The 24,959-nt window shown below is 37.2% G+C and overlaps 1 protein-coding gene across 1 annotated transcript in view; it reads left to right on the top strand.

Annotated features, from left to right (window-relative positions):
- LOC123547338 (uncharacterized) overlaps nt 1-24,959 on the top strand; it is a 126,478-nt gene that overhangs the window by 52,382 nt on the left and 49,137 nt on the right. The window contains exons 11-25 of the mRNA XM_045334358.2: nt 2,846-3,199; nt 4,073-4,664; nt 6,209-6,481; nt 6,688-7,349; nt 9,466-9,580; nt 10,006-10,148; nt 12,004-12,100; nt 12,601-12,845; nt 14,811-14,892; nt 15,383-15,655; nt 16,970-17,082; nt 18,168-18,260; nt 19,862-19,936; nt 21,166-21,274; nt 22,122-22,358. Of these exons, the coding sequence (XP_045190293.2) occupies nt 2,846-3,199; nt 4,073-4,664; nt 6,209-6,481; nt 6,688-7,349; nt 9,466-9,580; nt 10,006-10,148; nt 12,004-12,100; nt 12,601-12,845; nt 14,811-14,892; nt 15,383-15,655; nt 16,970-17,082; nt 18,168-18,260; nt 19,862-19,936; nt 21,166-21,274; nt 22,122-22,358 (3,463 nt within the window). The remainder of the gene's footprint in view (nt 1-2,845; nt 3,200-4,072; nt 4,665-6,208; nt 6,482-6,687; nt 7,350-9,465; nt 9,581-10,005; nt 10,149-12,003; nt 12,101-12,600; nt 12,846-14,810; nt 14,893-15,382; nt 15,656-16,969; nt 17,083-18,167; nt 18,261-19,861; nt 19,937-21,165; nt 21,275-22,121; nt 22,359-24,959) is intronic.

The following is a 24,959-nucleotide window of genomic DNA, read 5'->3' as shown; positions in this document are numbered from 1 at the left end:
CTTGTGGGAATGGATTGAAACTTCACATACTTATTCACTGTGAAGAATTAATTTACATTGCATAGGTTCCATAACTTTGTTTTGCTTTATTACAAAATTATGCCCCTTTTTCAACTTAGCAATTTTGGTTAAGTTTTTGTATGTAAGCTGGTATCTCAGTACCCACTAATGGGAATGGATTGAAACTTCACACACTTGTCCACTGTGATAGTGTGACTTGCAATGCATAGGTTCCATAATTCTACTTTGCTTTTTTACAAAATTATGCCCCTTTTTTTTATTTAGCAATTATTGGTTAAATTTTTGTATGTAAGCTGGTATCTCAGTATCCACTAATGGGAATGGATTGAAACTTCAAACACTTGTCCACTGTGATGATCTGGCATGCATTGTAGAGGATCAATAACTCTGATTTGCATTTTGACAAAATTATGCCCATTTTTTGACTTGTATTTATTCAGTTAACAAGGCTGTTGCATAGTGGAGTGTTGCTGTACTCTAACAGCTCTTGTTACACATAGTGTTAATAAAGAAGTTTGTAAAGAGGCATGTCTCTAGATGGATATTACGATTTCAGTTTTTTTTAACATTAAATCTTATTTTTTTTTGTGGTGTATTAAAACATTTTTCACTTGTTTCACTAGATCTTATATTTTCACTAGTGGCGTATCAAAATATCTTTCATCTGTTAACACTAGATCTTATATTTTCACTAGTGGCGTATCAAAATATCTTTCACCTGTTAACACTAGATCTTATATTTTCACTAGTGGCGTATCAAAATATCTTTCACCTGTTAACACTAGATCTTATATTTTCACTAGTGGCGTATCAAAATATCTTTCACCTGTTAACACTAGATCTTATATTTTCACTAGTGGCGTATCAAAATATCTTTCACCTGTTAACACTAGATCTTATATTTTCACTAGTGGCGTATCAAAATATCTTTCACCTGTTAACACTAGATCTTATATTTTCACTGGTGGCATATCAAAATATCTTCCACTTGTTTGCACTATATCTTACATTATCACTGGTGGGTCATCAAAGTTTCTTTCTTTGTTAACTCCAGATCTTACGTTTTCACTGGTGGCTTATTGAAATATCTTTCAAAAAAGGCGAAGCTACTCCTGAAAATATTGTGCTGGGGTTCGCTAGTTAAAATATATTTTGATCTTACAATGAAACAGACAAATGAGCCGCGCCATGGGAAAACCAACATAGTGGCTTTGCGACCAGCATGGATCCAGACCAGCCTGCGCATCCGCGCAGTCTGGTCAGGATCCATGCTGTTCGCTAACAGTTTCTCTAATTGCTATAGACTTTGAAAGCGAACAGCATGGATCCTGACCAGACTGCGTGGATGCGCAGGCTGGTCTGGATCCATGCTGGTCGCACACCCACTATGTTGGTTTTCTCATGGCGCGGCTCAAATATTCTCTGTATGATTAGGAATGAAAACATAATGAAAATCTATAGAGTGGAACTTCTGAATACCATCTCTTAAAAACCTGGAAACTTATGAAAAATGGACGATTTTCTCTGTCCTGATTTGCCTCCTCCTTTTTTCTATCTAGACCATACTTTTATATACTGGAACTTACAAATCCTGAACACCAGACAATATCATTGACATTTTTGACTTTTCAATATAGTATTACTTTCAAAAAAAAGAACAGTACAACATGAACAAGTAGATATTTGTTCAAATCAAAATTCGTTACTCTGGGAATTATGGTGGCATATTTCTGCCACAAGATAGCTAGGTAGCTAACACCATAATAAACAAAACTTTGCAGGAAATGTGTGCATTACTCTGAAAACATTACAGCATAAATAAAATTTTCTAGACATCTTTTTTTTTTATTTCCTGAAAATGTTATAGAAGTTATACAGTATTTGCATAGTGTGTGCTTGTTGTATGAAATAGAACAGCAAAAGACAAACATTCATATTGTCCTGTTAGACTTTATGCTGAAAAGTGAACATGCTTAAAATACTTGTGAAAAACTGTTCAGTTTATAAGTTGTGAAGAAACTATGCTACTACTCTTGTGATTTTTGCCTTTGCTTTTTGAATTTTGGTCAAACATTGGCCACGAAAAAAAATGGCCAACTTTTGTATGTAGGAAAAAATAATAGCAAAAACTGAATGAGGACCAGTGGACCATACAGTTTTTGCCTGATGTGATATTGAGACCTCTGCATAGAATTTGTTTTAAATGAAGGACTTTTAAGATGCTGTAATCTGATTGATTCTGAAGGAATTTAGTGGACTCATATTTAGCTTGTGTAAGAAATGTACTGAAATGGTTGTTAGTTACTGGCATTTGGGTGTGAAACAGTTCAAGCCCAACTCTAGCTCCCACAATACTGGTAAAACATGTTTTTCACAGATAATTTAAAAGAACAACATGAAGGCAATTAAAAATTGGCTTTTTTTGTATGGTAGGATTTTTTCTAGAGTGGCAAAAAAATGAGTGGTAATAGCTTTTTCAACAGTAAACTACCAGTACTTACTGGTTTAGATGGTTTTGTAGTTTTCAGCAGTAAACTGCTGGTTCTATTAATCTGCATAATTTGCACTGCATGTCATGATATGCATTATAAGTCAAGCCATGTTTGGAAATAGGTTTAAAAACAGCTGGCTTTATCAATTTTCTACATTCTTACTATGGAAAAAATTTATGTAGCAGTTGAAGAAAATAATCTCCAGTTTCTGTAGCAAAATGAAAAAAAAAATGCGATTTAGATAAAATTTTCACAAATGATGATAATGGCAGGTGACAGCGTGATTCCTGCACAATGTATTGAAATTTATTTTTTCACATATGCATTTTTAGAGCCTGATTCTGATGATCCAATATGTGGACAGCCAAAAGAGACAGGTCCTTGCCGTGCCGCCTTTCCTCGTTGGTTCTACAACTCTGAAACAATGTCGTGTGAGTGGTTTACCTATGGTGGTTGCCAGGGTAACAAAAACAACTTTGAAAGTCAAGAGGATTGTGAAAGTAGATGTTCTATATGTGTACAACCAAAAGTGACAGGACCTTGCAAAGCTGCCTTTCCTCGTTGGTTCTACAACACTACCACAATGTCATGTGAGGGGTTTACCTATGGTGGTTGCCAGGGTAACAAAAACAACTTTGAAACTGAAGAGAAGTGTAAAGAACAGTGTAAAAGGATGGATGATCAATGTAAGTTATTTTTTTTGATTTTGAACTTCTTTCAATCTGTTACTATTACTGTAACCTGAGTAATATACACAGATTTCATTTTTGCATCTTTTGAAAGCATGAAAATTTTACAGACCGCTTCTTGATACTAGTAATGAAACGAATGACAAGTTTAAGCACAAAATCTGATGTTCATTTGTTTCCATGGTTTTGTCTTCCATTTTTTTTCCACATGGAAGTAACATTTGAAAATACTGGCATGTGTAGGTAAAAATTGACAGCTGTTACTGGGCTGCTATTATTTCATATTGCCACCAAATGTTGCTTAAAATGATATGGATTGCATCCAAGTTGTTAAAAACCTACATTTACGCAAGTGACGGTAGGTGTGATCATCAAATGCATGTTATAACTTTTCAAGTGTTGTATGCTTTGTAAATACTTGATATCATTCAACTAACGGTAACATTGGAAATGAGTTCACTGTGAAACTTAAATCATCACTGGAAATGTTCATAAATGTATTAGAAATTTATTAACCTGTTTAATGCATACATACATATGTATTTAAAACAGCCAAGTTTGTCTATAAAATAAGAAGTTTTAAAGGATTAGTTAAAATATCAGACCTTGCTGCTACTGCTGCAAAACAATGTACATTTAAATCTGTTTCTGATTCTCAGTCTACTGAAATTTGTAACACACACTTTTGCCATATTTTCATTTTCTTTCACTAGTATTTTTAGTCATTTTTTGTTTGTTTTAAAATCTGATATTTTCTTCATGGTAAAGGTACTTTTAAGCTGCAAAAAATGCATCATAAGGTAAAAGAATTTTTTGGACATGGTTTATTTTGCAAATTGGGTTGAATCTTTATTTTTGTCTTTTCTCAAGCCGGCAGAGATGGGGAGGCCAAGGAAATGAAAGAGGAAGACGAGCAAGAAAGGAGTGCAGGCCAACAGTCACTTGGAGATAAGCTTGAAATGATAAAGAAAAAAGTTTATCACTTGGTTAGAGGACTTGAAGGTAAACCAGACAACGGAGAAAGTAAAGATCTACATTACATGCTTGAACAACTTGAAACTCAGGTGGAAATGCTAAAACGTGAAATTGCAATAGCAATGACAGGGTCAGAAGTTGAGAGAAACTTAAGGGGAATAAGGATGTTGGAAAAACATGTGAAAGACTTCATCGAAGAGAATGAAATGCAAATGGATGTTAGAGGAGAAGATGCTGAAGAAATGAAAGCTAAAATTGGAGACATGAAGATGTATTTGGAAACTGAAGTTAGCAAACAGATGGAAGAGCTGATGGACAGATTTAAAAGTGTGAAGGATTCAATTAAATTTCTGACATCTAAAGAAGATAGATTCTGTAAAGAAGGTGCAGACATGGACATTGACGATGTTCCCTCAGGACTGGATGGTATTTTTGTAATTGGCAATCTTCTGAATAATCCCTTTGTGAACAAGGAAAAGATTTGCCGGTAAGTTTAGTATAACTTTTTGCCACTAAGAGAACAGATAGAATTCCTTAGATCAGTGCAAAAACTTCAACAGTTTTGCAATGTACAGTGCATAATGTCTTATTGGAAAAAAAATAACTGAGAGCTGTTTATCGCAGTTTTTTTCTCTTCAGTAGAAATTATGTTCAGACCCCATGAGGTCACAACCAAAATTTACTTGACACTGGTACTGTTCCGTCCAAGGACCAAAGGGTGAAGCTTTCATTATAATATAGCTAAAGTAAATTGGTATAAACTATTTCTGAATATACTACTGACCTTAGGTGAAAGTCAGTGCAGGGCAAATTCTGGTGTGTTGACATTTTTAGCAGAAATTGCAGCTTTAAGTGATGTAGAATACTGTAAAAGCACAATCCTATTTTTGCTGGGTCAAAATTTTGGGAATTTGAAATTTTGAGTATGTTCGTGAGGTTTAATATTTGTGAAATTGTAAATATGGTATCCTGCTTGAACTTGAATGATGCTATTGGTGAATATTATGCAAGGATTAATTTTCGCGAGATGTATGGGCTTGCAAATATAGCAAAAATCAAATGCTCGCAAAAATGTTTTCTTGTATAGTATATGTTTTTATACCCCCAAAGGTGGGCATATTAAAATTGCACTGTTTGTCCGTGCATGGTGTAAATTCTTGTCCAGGGTGAAACTCTGCCATCCATAAAGGGATTTTGAGACGATGTGTCATGCGCAAGATTCAGACCCCTACCTCCAAGGTCAAGGTCCCACTTAGAGGTCAAAGTTTAAAACAGGGTCTGTATAGTACCCAGTCCATAATTCTACTATCCATGAAGGGATTTTAAAATAGCTTGGCATAAATGTTCATTATAATGAGGAAGTGTGTCATTGGCAAGACCCAGACCCCTAGCTCCAAGGTCAAGATCACACTTTTATAGGTCAAAGGTTGAATGAGGGTCTGCATTGTGTCTTGCCCATAACTCGGCCATCTCTGAAGGGATTTTAAAATAACTTGGCTTAAATGTTTGCCATAATGACACAAATTGTCATGCACAAGACCCAGACCCCTAGCTATAAGGCCAATGTCAGACTGAGAAGTCAAAGGTTAATAGGTGTCCAGTTCATAACTCTGCCACTCTTCGAGGGACTTTGAAATCACTTGGCATAACTGTTCCCCATAATGAGACAAGGTGTCTTGCGCAAGATCCAGATCCCTAGCTCTAAGGTCAAGGTCACAATTAGAGGTTGAAGGGTAACGTGGATTGTTTCTTGTCTGGTCCATAACTTTGCCATGGATGATTACTTGGCATTTGTCACCAGTAGTGACAGCTCTTGTTTGTATTAATAAATGATATTTAAGAATTGATGAGTTCAGATGAAATCTGTTGTCTTAAAGATTACTGCCATATGAATGACAGAAATTCTTGAAACTTGAATGAGAACACAGTAGTCACAACATAATTGTTTGACTTAGAAATGTTTCATTGACGGACAGTAGATGCTGGTTTGAAATGTTAGCAATTAATGCTATAAGGGTTGTAAAATTTCAGGCTGCATGAAAAGATTGTAATGTCAAATGAAATGATGGATATGAATGAAGACATTCCTGAAGAACTTGAACATGATATAAAAGCCTCATTTGAGTATATGGGGGTGATTCTTGGGAAAATGTGCATGCCAGAAGAAGAAGAAGAATGCGTGCCAGTTGAGGACCCAGAAGCCAAGTGCGATGATGAAGCGACCTTCAAATGTCTGGTAACTACTGAATTTGGCGCAGCTGTTCAAATTGCACACAGAGATAAAATGTATACTGGAGTCTGTGGGTAAGTGATAAAACTTTTATTAAAGTTAATTCTATTAATTTGATTAAGTGCTTTAGACCAGGTGCAATATACAGCCTTAACAACTGCTCTCTATGTAAGACAGGTACTTAATTTATGGAGTGCCACTAATTGTAAGACCTGTCCTACAGTTGAATGTATAGATATTTATACTGAACTGTACATTAAATTGAAGCATATTTTTTCAGAATGGCTGAAGATGCCCTGAAATGTGTTAAAAGAAACACTGGCACTTGCAAAGAGGATGAGATGCCTGGATCTGCTCGGCGTATCAAAACTATTATTGACAAATTGCTAGTCAATGACGAAGGCGAAGCCATTTGTACATTTGATCTTGGACCAGAGTGTGAGCCAGTTCCCATGTGTGACCCCGCAGCTGCAGTAGAGCAATGTTTTGAGAAGCCAGGTGAATTAGAAGCGTTAGTGTTCTGTCAAGCTTTCAAAACAAAAACTTTACCCTGCGTCAAGGAGAAACTTGCAGCTTGTAGCCATTCAGGGGAGGTAACTCTTGTTCAGCTTGTTATGGAAAACTTTATTGAAGAACATGACCCTGACAACAACTGTGAAATTGATGTCAGCTTGATGTATGATGATGTGACTGAACCTGTATCACAGTGCTCTGTACAGATGATGCATGGATTAAAGTATGGTTTGAAGAATCAGGAAACCTTCAACAATGCAGTTTGTGTTGCCTTAGGTAGCTACCACGAATGTATCAAAGATAAGGAGGGCCCCTACCTTTTGGACTACCTTGCATCAACGCATGAAGGCTTCTACACGAGTTTTTGGGAGAAAAATTGTCGTTGGATGGAAGACATGGATAGAGTACAGCCAGATGTCACCCTTCCAGGTAGATTTTCTAGAATGTGTTTTGATTTCTTTTTTTCTGTACAATTTTGGATTAATATCATTTCCTTATTATACTAAAATTAGAAATGTTGTGATGACAGTCGCAGTATAGGGATCCCCCAGTCTGACCCTACCCACTGTGTACAAGTAAACCTTGATTTACATGAACTTCGATGTAAGAAAAAATAAGCATGTGCATTAAACATGGAGCCGTTAACAGTTTACTTGCGGATGCATGTACATTTTTAACCAATTTTAAAACTGTTTGGTATGGTAAGGTTATCATTTCTTTTTTTTTTTAGCAGTTTAATGGAATGAATTGATAGATTATCACTCGATAAACTGTTAGACTTTTATCTAACACCATGAAATTTAGTGTGATTTTGAACCTTGCTGTGTTGTACAGTGTGTAGAGTTTGGTTAAATCCATTAGTGTTGGTACAGTGTGTAGAGTTTGGTTAAATCCATTAGTGTTGGTACAGTGTGTAGAGTTTGGTTAAATCCATTGAAAAGGCATGAATTTAATATACAGAATCAAATTGTCTTTTACTAATACTACACAAGGATTATTATGTCTCCCCCCATATTGTTTTTGCCCTGTCCGTCCGTCCGTACGTCACACTTCATTTCCGATCAATAACTGGAGAACCGTTTCATCTAGAACCTTCAAACTTCATAGGGTTGTAGGGCTGCTGGAGTAGACAACCCTTTTGTTTTTGGGGTCACTCTGTCAAAGGTCAAGGTCACAGGAGCCTGAACATTGAAAATCATTTCCATCAATAACTTGAGTACCACTTGACCCAGAATGTTGAAACTTCATAGGATGTTTGTACATGCAAAGTAGATGACCCCTATTGATTTTGGGGTCACTCTGTTAAAGGTCAAGGTCACAGGGGCCTGAACATTGAAAACCATTTCCGGTCAGTAATTTGAGAACCACTTGACCCAGAACGTTGAAACTTAATAGAATGATTGTTCATGCAGAGTAGATGACCCCCTATTGATTTTGGGGTCACTCCTTTAAAGGTCAAGGTCACAGGGGCCTGAACATGGAAAACCGTTTCTGATCAATAACTTGAGAACCTCTGGAGCCAGAATGTTGAACTTCATAGGATGATTGTTCATGCAGAGTATATGACCCCTGTCATTTTTGGGGTCACTCCGTTAAAGGTCAAGGTCACAGGGGCCTGAACATTGATAACCATTTCCGATCAATAACTTGAGAACCTCTTGATCCAGAATGTTGAAACTTCATAGGATGATTGAACATGCAGAGTAGATGACCCATATTGATTTTGGGGTCACTCTGTTAAAGGTCAAGGTCACAGGAGCCTGAACATGGAAAACCATTTCCGATCAATAACTTGAGAACCACTTGACCCAGAATGTTGAAACTTCATAGGATGATTGAACATGCAGAGTAGATGACCCCTACTGATTTTTGGGTTAGTCTATTAAAGGTCGAGGTCACAGGGGCCTGAACATGGAAAATCATTTCCGGAAAAAAACTTGAGAACAACTTGACCTAGAATGTTAAAACTTAATAGGATGATTGGACATGCAGAGTAGATGACCCCTAAATATTTTGGGGTCACTTGATCAAAGGTCAAGGCCACAGGAGCCTGAACAGTGACTTGAGAACCACTAGGCCAAGAGTATTGAAACTTAGCGGGATGACTGGACATGCCAAGTAGATGATCCCTATTGCAGCCAACCATCAGTGTCTCTTTGACTTTCGCTCCTGACCCCTATTGACTTCTTGCCTATACGACTTTGCATTGGGGGAGACATGCGCCTTTTTACAAAATCAATTTCTAGTTTTTTATGTGGTTGCATCACTCTTGAAAATATTGCATATGGTGTTCACTCATCACTCACAGATATTTCAATTTTTCTCCAAAAGAAAGTGGTAGAATGCACTGTCCCTTGAAGTTTACAACCCACATGCTCAACAAGTTGAAATGAGTGGGCAGAGCAGGGATGTAGGGTTTGTAACCCCCAAACATATTCATCTAGAAATAAACTTACCCTCATAAGACATTTTTCAAACTACTATTATAAGGACTGCTAAAGTGGAGGTATTCCAAACAAACAAATATTCTCTGTATTTATTCCAGACCTGTCAGGTTGTGATCTAAATAAGGCTGTACATGCAGTAGCCACATTTTGGTACCAGACTTCATCTTTGATTGGAATGCATTGGGCCACTGACATGTATGCTGACTTTTGTAGGTAAGCCACCACTTAAATCATGAATGTTTAAATTGATTCTGAGAAGGCAGAAGTAACTGTTTGAGCCCAATTGACAATTTCTATACGAGCCATGCCGTGAGAAAACCACCATAGTGGCTTTGTGACCAGCATGGATCCAGACCAGCCTGCACATCCGTGCAGTCTGGTCGGGATCCATACTGTTCGCTAACAGTTTCTCTAATTGCAATAGGTTTTGAAAACAAACAGCATGGATTCAGGCTGATATGGATCCGTGCTGGTCGCAAACACACTGTTTGTTTTCTTATGGTGCGGCTCATATAATTTGTTTCTCACAAAAATGCTTAAGATATTGTAATAATTGTTAATTTTGTTGTTAAAAAAGCTTTTGATAGGAAATGTGAAATCCTATGTCTCAGTATGGTAATGATTTTCTTTATTTTCAGGGATGATAAAATCCAGGCTTTGGAAGATCTCTTTTCAAATGAGCTCGGAAGCACCTGCTCAGCACCAGCTGTTGATCATCTAAAGGGTGGTCTCCCTTTCTTAATGACTTTTAGAGATGAGTACTGTCCTTTGGAACCCAAAAGTAAGTATCTTTGAAATTCAGAATGTTAGTTCACGCAGAAACATGAATTTTTAGCTTATCTGAGCACAAACTGTGAAATTGTGATTGCCCTGTGTCTGAAATCCTTGCGTTTGTCTTTGTCATCAGTTTTATTGTAAGCAATATAGAGGTCTCAATTTTTACCCAATAAGGCTGAAACTTGGTCAGTTTATCTGCCTAAATAAAAATCTCGGACTAGTTGCATACTGGGTCATCTGGAGAAAAAAACTAGGTTGATGTCTCATTTTTTTAGCTCATCTGATTTTTTGAAAAAAAATGATGAGTTATTGTCATCACTTGAGCGGTTGTCGGCATTGGCTTCGGCGTCGGCGTTGCCTGGTTAAGTTTTATGTTTAGGTCAGCTTTTCTCCTAAACTATCAAAGCTATTGCTTTGAAACTTGGAATACTTGTTCACCATCATAAGCTGACCCTGTATAGCAAGAAGCATAACTCCATCTTGCTTTTTGCAAGGTTTATGGCCCCTTTTGTACTTAGAAAATATCAAATTTCTTGGTTAAGTTTTATGTTTAGGTCAACTTTTCTCCTAAACTATCAAAGCTATTGCTTTGAAACTTAGAATACTTGTTCACCATCATAAGCTGACCCTGTACATCAAGAAACATAACTCCATCTTGCTTTTTTGCAAGATTTATTGCCCCTTTTGGACTTAGAAAATCAGTTTTCTTGGTTAAGTTTTATGTTTAGGTCAGCTTTTATCCTAAACTATCAAAGCTATTGCTTTAAAACTTGCAACACTTGTTCACCATCATAAGTTGACCCTGTACAGCAAGAAACATAACTCCATCCTGCTTTTTGCAAGATTTATGGCCCCTTTTGGACTTAGAAAATACCAGATTTCTTGGTTAAGTTTTATGTTTAGGTCAACTTTTTCTCTTAAACTATCAAAGCTATTGCTTTGAAACTTGCAACACTTGTTGACCATCGTAAGCTGACCCTGTACAGCAAGCAACATAACTCCATCCTGCTTTTTGCAATAATTATTGCCCCTGTTGGACTTAGAAAATCATTTTCTTGGTTGAGTATTATGTTTAAGTCAACTTTTCTCATAAACTATCAAAGCTATTGCTTTAAAACTTGCAACAGTTTTTCACCATCATAAGTGGACACTGAACATCAAGAAACATAACTATCCTGCTTTTTGCAAGCGTGATGGCCCTTTTTAGACTTAGAAAATCATGGGTAGGACAATATTTCTATTACACAAAAAAAATCAGATGAGCGTCAGCACCCTCAAGGCGGTGCTCTTGTTTAACACTTGAGGTCATATTTTCACCATGACGTATATGAAACCTAGTCAGAAATTCATAATGTTTGTCTTGATAAAATCTAGGTCATGTTTGAAAGTAGAACATAAGGGTAAAAAACTAGGCCAGTAGGTCAAATGATAGAAAGACTTGTTAACTCTTTAGAGGCAACATTTACTACCTGATAAACACGAGACTGTGTCAGAATGGTTTCTTTATAAAAACTAAATCAAGTTCAAAAGTTGATTATCTGGGATCAAAAACTTGGTTGATAGACCAAATCATAGGAAAAAGAATGTTATCTCTATTGAGGCCATATTTTCTGATCTATATTAAACCTGATCTGAATATTTGTCTGAAATAAATATAGGCCAAGGTCAAAACTTGGTCATCTTGGATCAAGAAATAAGTTAGGTGTGTGGAATAGGACCTTCATTGCCCAATTGTTTGATGAACAATGCCTTGTGTAAAAAAGACTTCAATTTTATAGTTGCTTTTTAACATTTTATTTAAGTAAGAAATCTTTTAAGGTTGTAAGTATCTACTTTTTAAATTTGTGTTATTTTTGCAGTACCTGAAGGGAGCTGCTCTTTGGAAGGAGTGGAAATGTGTATTGCTCATTTTGGACAGTTCATGGCTCAGCATTCACCTAGCGGTGATGTTTGTGGGTAAGTTAATCGAAAAATTTCAGTTACAGAAGCGATTTAAAACTTCTTAGAATGGAATATGTGCTCTGATGTTTTGAAATTTAAAATATTCGTTGGGGACTTATTTTTACAGATTTGTGGGTCATGCTGTTGATAATACTAAATCAACAAACAATTGAAACTCCCTTCTACCTGTAAAGTTTGAAATATAAAAAAAAGACTTGTTACCTTAGTAAATAGCTGTTTTTACCTAAGACCTAACATCTTATGGCAAATAATTTACAGAAAATATTAGTACAGTCTAACACGATAACTGAAGAGCAAAATCTCTTCAATACTGGCAGAGATTTTTATTCTAAGTAAATCATTCATTTTAGATAAATCAATCTGTCTGATCTAACACTTTCTACAAAATAACAAAGTTTTACACTTTTAACACATTGCCCTGGAGCTGTAACTATATAGGTGTAACTAAATGGTATAGAAAAAGCTTTAAATATTATTTCAAATTTGTTTTGCAGTCGTCTGCAGCACGGAATGGAATGTATTATGAAATACGCTATTGACTGTGATACAGAAATTGAAGCTAAAATTCATACAGAAATTGACTATCTCCTGAGTGTATCAGCTACAGAGAAATGTGAGCGGCCATCTTGGTGTAAACCTGATCCCATGGAAGAGGAGGATGGGAAGGTAGAAGACAGAGAAAAAAGAGAGGTAGAAGATATGGAGGATCAGGAAAAACTCGCTTTGAATGAAGCATTAGGTATATTAAATAAAAGCTTTTAAGTTACTTGCAGAAAGGGTTTAAGATTTGTAGTACCTTAATGCTCTCAAATTTTGACATGAAGTGAATAGCTTACAAAGAGAGGTATTGACAGAAATGAAATATTTATGTAAACTGTAAATATGTTGTGTGAGATGCAGCACAGTCCTGAACATGAATTTACTGTGCCAGCATAATGTGAAAAAGATATACATCTTTTCATTTATACCAAAGTCTATTGATTCTTTAATGTTTCTTTTACATGTATCGTTCATTCTAATTACTTACCTCTCACTACTATTGGAGGAAGTCTCACCAGGTTTGGAGTTAAGAGAACAATCTGAGTGCAGCCTTGCTATTTGTCATTTTGAAGACCTAGCTGAAAATCAGCCAGTCAGATGTCAGAGTTTTTAGCTCGACTATTCGAAGAATAGTCTAGCTATTCTACTCACCCTGGCGTCGGCGTCGGCGTCGGCGTCGGCGTCGGCGTCGGCGTCACACCTTGGTTAAGTTTTTGCATGCAAGTACATACAGCTATCATTTAAAGGCATATAGCTTTGAAACTTATTTATTCTTTTTCTAGGTCAATTACCAACCTCACTGGGTCAAGTTCCATAACTCTAACATGTATTTTGAGCAAATTATGCCCCCTTTTGGACTTAGAAAATTCTGGTTAAAGTTTTACATGCAAGTTACTATCTCCAAAACTAATGCAGATATTGAATTGAAACTTCACATGTGTCTTCGGGGTTATAAAACTAGTTGATAGCACCAAGTCCCATAACTCTGACCTTCATTTTGGCCAAATTATGCCCCCTTTTGGACTTAGAAAATTCTGGTTAAAGTTTTGCGTGCAAGTACATACAGCTATTACTAAAAGGCATATAGATTTGAAACTTATTTTTTCTTTTTCTAGATCAATTACCTACCTCACTGGGTCAAGTCCCATAACTCTGGCATGTATTTTGGCCAAATTATGCCCCCTTTTGGACTTAGAAAATTCTGGTTAAAGTTTTGCGTGCAAGTACATACAGCTATTACTAAAAGGCATATAGATTTGAAACTTATTTTTTCTTTTTCTAGATCAATTACCTACCTCACTGGGTCAAGTCCCATAACTCTGGCATGTATTTTGGCCAAATTATGCCCCCTTTTGGACTTAGAAAATTCTGGTTAAAGTTTTGCGTGCAAGTACATACAGCTATTACTAAAAGGCATATAGATTTGGAACTTATTTATTCTTTTTCTAGATCAATTACCTACCTCACTGGGTCAAGTTCCATAACTCTTAACATGTATTTTGAGCAAATTATGCCCCCTTTTGGACTTAGAAAATTCTGGTTAAAGTTTTACATGCAAGTTACTATCCCCAAAACTAATGCAGATATTGAATTGAAACTTAACATGTTTCTTCGGGGTTATAAAACTAGTTGATAGCATCAAGTCCCATAACTCTGATATGTCCCCTTTTGAACTTAAAACTCTTTTGATATTTAACATTTTGGGTAATAATTTCCAGCTTCTGTGACAATATTTCGAATAGTCGAGCTTGGCTGTCTTATGGACAGCTCTTGTTAGACTGGTCTTCAAACTTTATAACTGCCAGTTTACTGTCCAGCTTTCTTAAAGAATGTTGACTGCTTTGACCATAATCCTGCCTGTGTCTAACAATATACCTCAAACATGTAATCTACAGCCTGCTTGATTTCAAAAATGAACTGGTCCATCAGTCAATTTTAGCAATACCATTTATTATTTGAAGGGGTATTTATGAAAATGTAATGATTGAATAGTGAATGGATGTGCAGGCTGATCTTGGTTTCCACTGGCCGCAAAGGCAGAATCACTTGCCGCCAGCAGGCTAAAGGTTAATATGGTTTTTGTGATGTAAGACTTAATGAGATTCATAAACAAAATAAATGGCCCTTCAAAGTTGATCATAAACCTTTTATTTCTTTATTTCAGTCAACCTCACCTGTTCTGCTCCAAGAGTTTGTAATCTCAGGTTTGAAAACTGCCTCAGAGAAACCCCAGAAGAAACATGCGGGTAAATTTTGTAGCATTTAGATTTTTTTGTTAAGTAAGCAGGTTTGATTGTTCCGGTTCTTGAAATTTTGCACATAATTAATTGTCTTTAAAGAAGAGATCAGGTACAGTTTTCTTTAGAGTTTTATCTAAAGGTTACTAAGAAATACACAGGATTGAGATGTATTTCTGGACAATTTGATTAAAGGCATTGTGTCTGAAATCATTAGTTTTCTACCTTTGATTCATGTGGAGAATTTGGCAGTTACTTGCAGAGAAGATGCCAGTACTGGTATAAAATCCAGGAGCTCTTGTTAGGTTATCTGCCCTCTGCTTCATACTTGAAATACCATTGAAAGACAGCACTGAACCGAAAACAAGCAAATGTACAAAAACATTTATTTTCCTCCCATTTGTTTATGATTTGATTTTAAGGCTTGTGCTATATCTTTAGCCTTATCCACAGCTCACCAGCTCGTCAATTCTTTCAGTACTTTGATTCTGTCTTGCAGAAATGTCAGTGAAGTGAGAAGCTGTATTGAAGCACAGTTGACTGATTGTCCAAATCCACTGAAGGTTGTTACTCGAACCCATGTCATGGCCTATGTATGGATGCTTAATAAAACAGGACAGATTGATGACCCAGACAGCTGTGATCTTGTACCAGATGCACTTACTGATTTAGATAGCCAGGAACTGAATACATGTGTATCTCTGATAGAAAATAGAAAGAACGAAACAGGGAATGTTTGTGGCGCTTTAAACAGATACACTCAGTGCATGAGGTAAGATTGGAATAAATGTTTGAAATTGACTGTTAGAAATTATTCTTTATGCAAGCAACAAGAAGATGTTCAAACCACAGTGTACCTGGTCACAGTTTTAACACAATGTAATGTATAACATACATACACATGTTCATGTTATACACATTTCAAAAAAGCTTTATAGACATTGCATGTATAGAAAATTGGGAGAGTTCTTTATCTGAATCAAAGTTAGTTTATACTACTTTATTTTAGCTCAGGAGCGCCAGGCTTAGTTATGCATGCCATCTGTTTGTTCTGGTTCAGTGATTTTCAGCAGAGTAATGGCCCCTGATTTGTCATATTTCACTTTGTTTACACTACTTGTTGTTCACCATTGGGCAGAATTTCATCAAACCTCAAGAGTGATTCAAGTGAAGAGTACTTGTGCATTATCATTGTCATGTTCAATTAAATGATTTCCAGCAGAGTCGTGACCCTTGATTTGAGCTGCACCAAGATAAAACCAACATAGTACATTTGTGACCAGAATGGATCCAGACCATCCTGCACGTCTGCGCAGTCATGATCCATGCTGTTCGCTTTCAAAGGCTATTGCAATTAGAGAAACCATTTGCGAACAGCAGGGATCCTGACAAGACTGCGCAGATGCACAGGCTGGTCTGGATCCATGCTGGTCACAAATGCACTATGTTGGTTTTCACATGGTGCGGCTCATTTGTCAATTTCTTTGATATCTGTTATACTACTCCCTTACCACTGGTTGGAATTGCACCAAACGTCACAGGAGTTACCACTGTCAAGCCTAGTTGTGCATATCATTAGAATGTTATGGTTCAGGTGATTTTTGCCTGAGATATGGCCCTTAATTTGTGTTTTTGTACCCCCTGACAACAAAGTTGTAAGAGGGGGTATACTGGTTTCAGGTTGTCTGTCTGTCCGTCCTTCCATCTGTCTGTCTGTCTGTCCGTAGACACAATCTTGTGTGCACCATTTCTCCTCATCCCCTTGACACAATTTAATGAAACTTCACATAAGTGATCAGTAACAACAGTAGTTGTGCATGGGGCATATTAGGTTCTTTCAAAAAAAAAAATTGCAGAGTTATGGGACTTTGTTTTTTTGTTACTATTTTAATACAATTTCTGCTTGGTAAGTGGTAGGAAACATCATGTTTTTTGAAATACAGTCTCTAGATGATATTTGCGACTGTTTGGACTTCCGCAAATGCATATAATGCATACATTTGCAAAAATATAAATATTTTAAAAATTAAACAATATGAAATATTGCATGGCAACTTTCATGAATGTCGTTCTTTGCTATTTTTAGATCTGACTTATCGAATGAAGAATTACCAAGTCTGTATCTCAGTATACTGTCTGTACAGATTGAGATATTCCAGGGTTTCCACAGCGACTATTGTACAACGGAAGATCAAAATGGTATGATGACTTCTCTTATTTGTATATGAACCCTTACCCTGCTAATTTTCCATAATAAACTTGACCACCTTTCAATTTGAACAGTACCATTAACTGTTGAAATGGGTGCTTTCCAAAAAGATACTGATTGAATGGCGAACAGTGCAGATCTTGATCAGATGTGCAGTCTGATTATGATCTACACTGGTTGCAAAGGCAGAATCAATGGTTCCAGCATGAGAAGGATTAAAATTGTTGGAAATTTTCTTAGATACAACTTTATAAATATATTCAAAAACATATTAATTGAAGACTTTGTGGGAAAATAAGTGGTGTAAATATTTGTTAGTATTTAGTAATACATTAAGTGAAAGAGGGCCTGAAGTTAACATCTGTTGTTAAGTTTTATGCACTTACATATTAACTGTTGTCCAAGACTTTTGTAAGGAACAGTTGTTACAAGTTTTTTAATACATGTGACCTCCTTGTTGGAAGTGAGGAGCTATACACAAATGCAATTTAACAGTTATTGCTCCAAGTTGGAAGTGAGGAGCTATACACAGGTGCAAGTTTAGACCTCCTTGTTGGAAGTGAGGAGTTATACACGAATGCAAGTTTACAGTTGTTGCTCCAAGTTGGAAGTGAGGAGCTATACACAAATGCAGGTTTAGACCTCCTTGTTTGAAGTGAGGAGATATACACGAATGCAAGTTTACAGTTGTTGCTCCAAGTTGGAAGTGAGGAGCTATACACAAATGCAAGTTTAGACTTCCTTGTTGGAAGTGAGGAGCTATATACAAATGCAAGTTTACAGTTGTTGCTCCAATTGGAAGTGAGGAGCTGTACACAAATGCAAGTTTACAGTTATTGCTCCAAGTTGGAAGTGAGGAGCTATACACAAATGCAAGTTTAGACCTCCTTTTTGGAAGTGAGGAGCTATATACGAATGCAAGTTTAGACTTCCTTGTTGGAAGTGAGGAGCTATACACGAATGCAAGTTTACAGTTATTGCTCCAAGTTGGAAGTGAGGAGCTATACACGAATGCAAGTTTACAGTTGTTGCTTTTACAGTAAAAGTTACCATCCTGCATTCTGTCATTTTTCAGAGATAGATTGTGCACTTGTTAAATGTGCAGCGCCTGATTGTAACAATGATACCATCACACCAAAAGGAACGTGTTGCCCTATTTGCCGATCAGGTATGTTTATCCTGCAATGTGGTAAAAAGTAGAATGGCTTGGAAAATGATAACTGTTGCTAATTTAGTTGAATGTATTACTTGCATGGATTAGTCACAGTAATGTACCAGTAATGGGTATTGCTTGGACGAACCAGTGATGGTTAATATTGCTGGGATGAACCAGTGATGGTGAGTATTGCTGGGATGAACCAGTGATGGTGAGTATTGCTGGGATGAACCAGTGATGGTGAGTATTGCTGGGACGAAACAGTGATGGTGAGTATTGCTGGGATGAACCAGTGATGGTGAGTATTGCTGGGACGAACCAGTGATGGTGAGTATTGCTGGGACGAACCAGTGATGGTGAGTATTGCTGGGATGAACCAGTGATGGTGAGTATTGCTGGGACGAACCAGTGATGGTGAGTATAGCTGGGATGAACCAGTGATGGTGAGTATTGCTGGGACGAACCAGTGATGGTGAGTATTGCTGAGATGAACCAGGGATGGTGAGTATGGGACGAACCAGCGATGGCGAGTATGGGACGAACCAGCGATGGCGGGTATTGCTGGGACGAACCGGCGATGGCGAGTATTGCTGGGACGAACCAGCGATGGCGGGTATTGCTGGGACGAACCAGCGATGGCGGGTATTGCTGGGACGAACCAGCGATGGCGGGTATTGCTGGGACGAACCAGCGATGGGAACCAGTGATGGTGAGTATTGCTGGGAGGAAACAGTGATGGTGAGTATGGCTAGGACGAACCAGTGATGGTGAGTATTGCTGGGACGAACCAGTGATGGTGATTATTGCTGGGACGAACCAGTGATGGTGAGTATTGCTGGGACGAACCAGTGATGGTGAGTATTGCTGTGACGAACCAGTGATGGTGAGTATTGCTGGGATGAACCAGTGATGGTGAGTATTGCTGGGATGACACAGTGATGGTGAGTGTTGCTGGGATGAACCAGTGATGGCGAGTATTGCTGGGACGAACCAGCGATGGCACTGGGATGAACCAGTGATGGTGAGTATTGCTGGGATGAAACAGCGATGGTGACTATTGCTGGGATGAACCAGTGATGGTGAATATTGCTGGGATGAAACAGCAATAGTGACTATTGCTGGGATGAACCAGTGTTGGTGAGTATTGCTGGGATGAAACAGCCATGAACCAGTGATGGTGAGTATTGCTGGGACGAACCAGTGATAATGAGTATTGCTGGGACGAACCAGTGATGGTGAGTATTGCTGGGATGAACCAGTGATGGTGAGTATCGCTGGGACGAACCAGTGATGGTGAGTATCGCTGGGACGAACAAGTGATGGTGAGTATTGCTGGGACGAACCAGTGATGGTGAGTATTGCTGGGACGAACAAGTGATGGTGAGTATTGGTACAAACAGATTTATGTTTAGATATTACCATACATTTTGTTTATATTTTGCATACTTTTTGTAGTAAAAGTGAAGATGTATTTTGTTATTTTTCTCTAAAACTAACAAGGGCTTTTGGGAACTGGGGGCCAGGGTGGGTGGGATATGAGAATACCAATTTGTGTTACTGAAATTGTTTCTGTTGTATCTTTGGAAACTTCAGTCCAATCTTGTTGGTTTCAGTCTGTGCATGCGTGAAGCCAGATTGTGACAATCCAGTTACACTAGAGAATGAATGCTGCCCAGTGTGCCCAGAAGGTAATTTTCATTATTGACTTTCACGGTCCTAACAATGCAGTGTTTATCACTGCAATTTACCTTAAATGACCCTCTGCCAAATTCCTTCAAACAACTATGTTTTGTTAAAAACAAGGCCACCAGGGGGCAGAGGCTAACTTTGAATATTTTCTCTTAAACTGATGGCTCACATTGAAATAATTTCAAAGAAGTTATCCTTATGTAACCCTCTACCAAATTTCTTCAGATCATTCTGTTTTGTTTCAAAATGGAATCCATTGAGAGGAGCAAGTTTTCTGTTTAAGGCTGTATGGAATTTTTTTAAATCTCTTAAACTATTGGCCTGAATTTAAAGTAATTTCACACCAGTGTTCCTTAAGGTATCTGGTCCACAAATAAGCAAGTTCTTATACAGTGCTATTAAAATATATCAAATATTGATGCCTGGTAAGCTTATATAATTTTGGTACCATTTGAAAGTGTATTGTTTACTGAAAAAGAAAATATAAATTACATGTATAATTTTTATCTTTTACAATATAGTTTTCAATGATAGGAATCCAGTTATTACAGTGTAAGATTTATCATTTCGTTGTCAAAAATATGACTGTAGTGATTTGTACATATTATTTATGGTCATCTTATTTACTAATTTTTGTTCAGCAGACACAACTCCTTCAAATAATACCAAAAAAACATGGGGTCACCAGGCATCAAAATGTTACCTATTCATGGATTGGAAAAACATGGCTGCCAGGGGGGCAGGGCTTATTTTTCCTGTATTGCTATATGGAATACTTTGAAAATCTTCACTTCTGAAACAAGTGGGTCGGTTTGAAGATAATTTCACAGAAATGAGCCTTGAGTGACCCTTAATGTTTTCAAGCTATGTTGATTTATTTTAAAAAGAAATGCCTGCCTAGATGTTTGGCTAGTTTTCCTTATACGGCTATATTGAAAACTTTGAAAGTCTTCTCCTAAGTCAAAATAGTTTTAACCTTGTACTAAATTTCCTCAAGGTTTCAACCACACTTCCCTTCCTCCTCACCCCAACTTATCTACTTCTCCTGATATCCTTTGTCATCATTCTGCCCTCCCTCAACCCCCTCATCCCCTCCCAACACACACACATTACACCCTTGTATCTATTAAGTGGAAATTTTTTAAAACTTCTTGTGAAAAAACACTGGCCCTATTGACTTTAGAAATACATTGATTATGAATAAGTTTTATATTTTTATGTTTCACAGAGGAATGTCGGGATCATGAGAAGATTGCTGAGAATCTAAACTCCCTCCTCAGAAATGTAGCGTTGATGTCATTCTATCCTCTGGCCAACAGAGAAGGCATTTGTAACAGGTTAGTGTTGCTGTTTGTCTCTGTTAAGTTTATTTAATGTTTACCCTGCTAAATTTCTAAAATGGACTGGTCCATCATTCAATTTTGGCAATACTATTTATTATTCAGAGGGGTGTTCACTGAAAATTTACTTACTGAAAAGCCAACAGTGCAGACCATGATCTGTGCAGGCTGATCTTGGTCAGCACTGGTCGTAAAGGCAGAATCATTTGCCGACAGCAGGCTAAAGGTTAAGTACTCATGTTTCGGATGACTGGCTTCAAGGCCAAGGTCACACTTAGGGGCCAAAGGTCATATATGACTTTGCTTTGTGTATATTGCTCTGCATTGCAGTGCTCTTTTGTTTTTTTATTTGGCAGACCCCTTTTTTGTTCACTTACAATAAAATTTTCTGAATTACTTCCCTTTTTATGTTACTATAAATAGCTTATTTTGAAACTTTTTTATTATTGGCCGTAGGGAAAAACCGAAACCACTTTTCTGTGATACAACATGGATGATACCTCCAATTTTTAGATGTCTTTTGATATACCTGTACCTGGTAAGGATTTTTTTTGGACTTAGAATTTTTTTTGGAATTTCTTCCCTTTGTTGTTCCTGTCCTTTGGGCTTCAACAGTCAAGCTCTTTAAAGTTTGCTCCCATCCTCTGATGTAACCCTTTGGGCGTATATTGCCCCGCTTGGCGGAGCACTTGGTTTTTGATGATAAAATAAGTGCACATTTTATATGCTCATTGGATTTTCATTTCATGGATTGATACAAAGATGAAATAGACGAAAATCCGCTCACCATGAATATTAATGATTTTACAGTACCGCTATTTGTTTTATTGTACTTATTTTACAGAAATATAGAGAAGTTTGATGAGACAGTAGAAATGCTAGAGGGCTGCCCAGACAGCAGAAAAGAAAAGCTTCACATAGCACTGAAGATAATTAAAGGACTGGTAGATACCATGGGCTTCTGCAGCAAAGATCCTATGCCACGTGATTGTAATATTGAAACAACCATGACGTGTGTCACTGATTTGGCACATTCAGTTTTGGAAGCTGAGAAAACTGGTTTCAAACATACAATGTGCTCGTAAGTATGTTAGCTTCTATGGTGTCTGGTTCCCTAACATCTGATTCTAGATTCAGTGGCTGTGAATTACAGTTTTGGAACCAGTCACAGTATTCATCATTGCCATTGGTCAGTTGAAATTTTTTGAGATAGAATCAGCCGTTCAAAGGCTTGAACATAGTGTCAGTAAAGAAGGAGATTATTGAGTTTGTTCATAACTCAGAAAGGGTCCTCTGTGACCAAGTGGTTAAAGTCTCTAATTTTGAATCACTTGTCCCTCACCTCTGTGGGTTCAAAACCTCATTTCAGTTCTAGAATTCTTTCATGTGAGGAAGTCATTCAGATGTCTTGAGGAAGCTTGGTGATTCTACCCAGGGGCATGCCAGTGGCTGAAATAATGCTCAGAAGGGCACCCTGTCTTCCTATATCATGAAAAGCTGAAAAGTCACCTTCTTATTTGATGATTTGACATGGAAACCAACAAAAACCAAACATAAAAATCATAACGGAGAAGTAATAGATTTAAGCTGTTTGAAAATTCCTGGATGCAAGGATTTTCAAAAAATAGATACATGATATAAAGTTTTTAGCTCCACTATTCTACTCGCCCCAGCGTCGGTGTCGGCACGACCTTTCTTGGTTGAAGTTTTTCGGCAACCTTTGTTTTTCTGTCATTTCTTTGTTACTATTGCTTATATCTTACTGTAACTTCACATAAACATTGTCCAGTATACAAATTATGTGTAGGGGCTGAGCCCTTTATACCCAAGGTCAAGGTCACCAAGGTGTTATACTTAGGTTATTTTTAAGGTTAAAGTTTTTCGGCAACCTTTGTTTTTCTGTCATATCTTTGTTACGATTGCTTATATCTTACTATAACTTCACATAAACATTGTCCAGTATACAAACAAAGTATGTTTAGGGGCTGAGTCCATTATACCCAAGGTCAAGGTCACCAGTGTGTTATACTTAGGTTATTTTTAAGGTTAAAGTTTTTTGGCAACCTTTGTTTTTCTGTCATATCTTTGATCTATTGCTTATATCTTACTATAACTCCACATAAACATTGTCCAGTATACAAACAAAGTATGTTTAGGGGCTGAGTCCATTATACCCAAGGTCAAGGTCACCAGTGTGTTATACTTAGGTTATTTTTAAGGTTAAAGTTTTTCGGCAACCTTTGTTTTTCTGTCATAGCTTTGTTACTATTGCTTATATCTTACTGTAACCTTACATAAACATTGTCCAGCATACAAACAAAGTATGTACAGGGGCTGGGCCCATTATACCCAACGTCAAGGTCACCAAGGTGTTATACCTGGGTTATTTTTAAGGTTAAAGTTTTTCGGCAACCTTTGTTTTTCTGTCATATCTTTGTTACTATTGCTTCTGTCTTACTGTAAGTTCACATAAATATTGTTCAGCATACAAACAAAGTATGTGCAGGGGCTGGGCCCATTATACCCAAGGTCAAGGTCACCAAGGTGTTATACCTGGGTTATTTTTAAGGTTAAAGTTTTTCGGCAACCTATGTTTTTCTGTCATATCTTTATTACTATTGCTTATATCTTACTGTAAGTTCACAAAAACATTGTCCAGCATACAAATAAACTATGTGCAGGGGCTGGGCCCATTATACCCAAGGTCAAGGTCACAAAGTTGTTATACTTGGAATTATTTTCATGTTAAATTTTTTCGAAAGCTTCGTTTATAGACATATCTTTGGTACTTTAAAAGATAATGAATTGAAATTAAAATTATTTCTTTATAATCATCATCTGCATGTGTGGTTACAAACCCCATAACTCTAATTGTTTTTATGACAGAATTATGCCCCTTGTGTACTTAAAGTTTTTTGCAATCTTCGCTTTCTGGATATAACTTTAATGCAGTATAAGATAAAGACTTGAAACTTAAAATGTATCTTTATCATCATCATCTGCATGAGTGGTAACAATCCCCATAACTCTGATTTGTATTTTTGACCAAATTGTGCCCCTTTCATACTTAAATTTTTTAACAAACTTCGTTTTCTGGACATAACTTTGGTACTATATAAGATAATGACTTGACACTCAAAATATATCTTTACCATCATCATCTGCATGTTTGTAACAATCCCAATAACTCTAACTTGTGTTCTTGACAGAATTATACTCCTTGGTTATATCTTCCTTTTAAAGTAGAGGTCTCTTATTGAGACATATATTCATTTTACTGTCAAATCCCCGAATAGCGGAGTGTGCTGTCTTACGGACAGCTCTTGTTACCATTTATTAATGCACTTGAACAAAGCATTTATAAAAAAAGAAAATTATAAAACTTCGGTATTACCAAACATCTTTTAACACTGGCTTCATATTTGAGCCGCGCCATGAGAAAACCAGCATAGTGGGTTTGCAACCAGCATGGATCCAGACCAGCCTGCGCATCTGAGCAGTCTGGTCAAGATCCATGCTGTTCGCTGTCAAAGCCTGTTGAAATTGAGAAACTGTTAGCGAACAGCATGGATCCTGACCAGACTGCGCGGATGCATCTGCGCAGTCTGGTCAGGATCCATGCTGGTCGCAAACACACTATGTTGGTTTTCTCATGGCGCGACTCATTTCAATTTGTGAGTGT

This window comes from Mercenaria mercenaria, chromosome 9 (genome assembly GCF_021730395.1).
Source record: "Mercenaria mercenaria strain notata chromosome 9, MADL_Memer_1, whole genome shotgun sequence".
Lineage (NCBI taxonomy): Eukaryota > Metazoa > Mollusca > Bivalvia > Venerida > Veneridae > Mercenaria > Mercenaria mercenaria.
The sequence above is the reverse complement of the archived record's forward strand: the minus strand, read 5'-3'. Positions and strand labels throughout refer to the sequence as shown.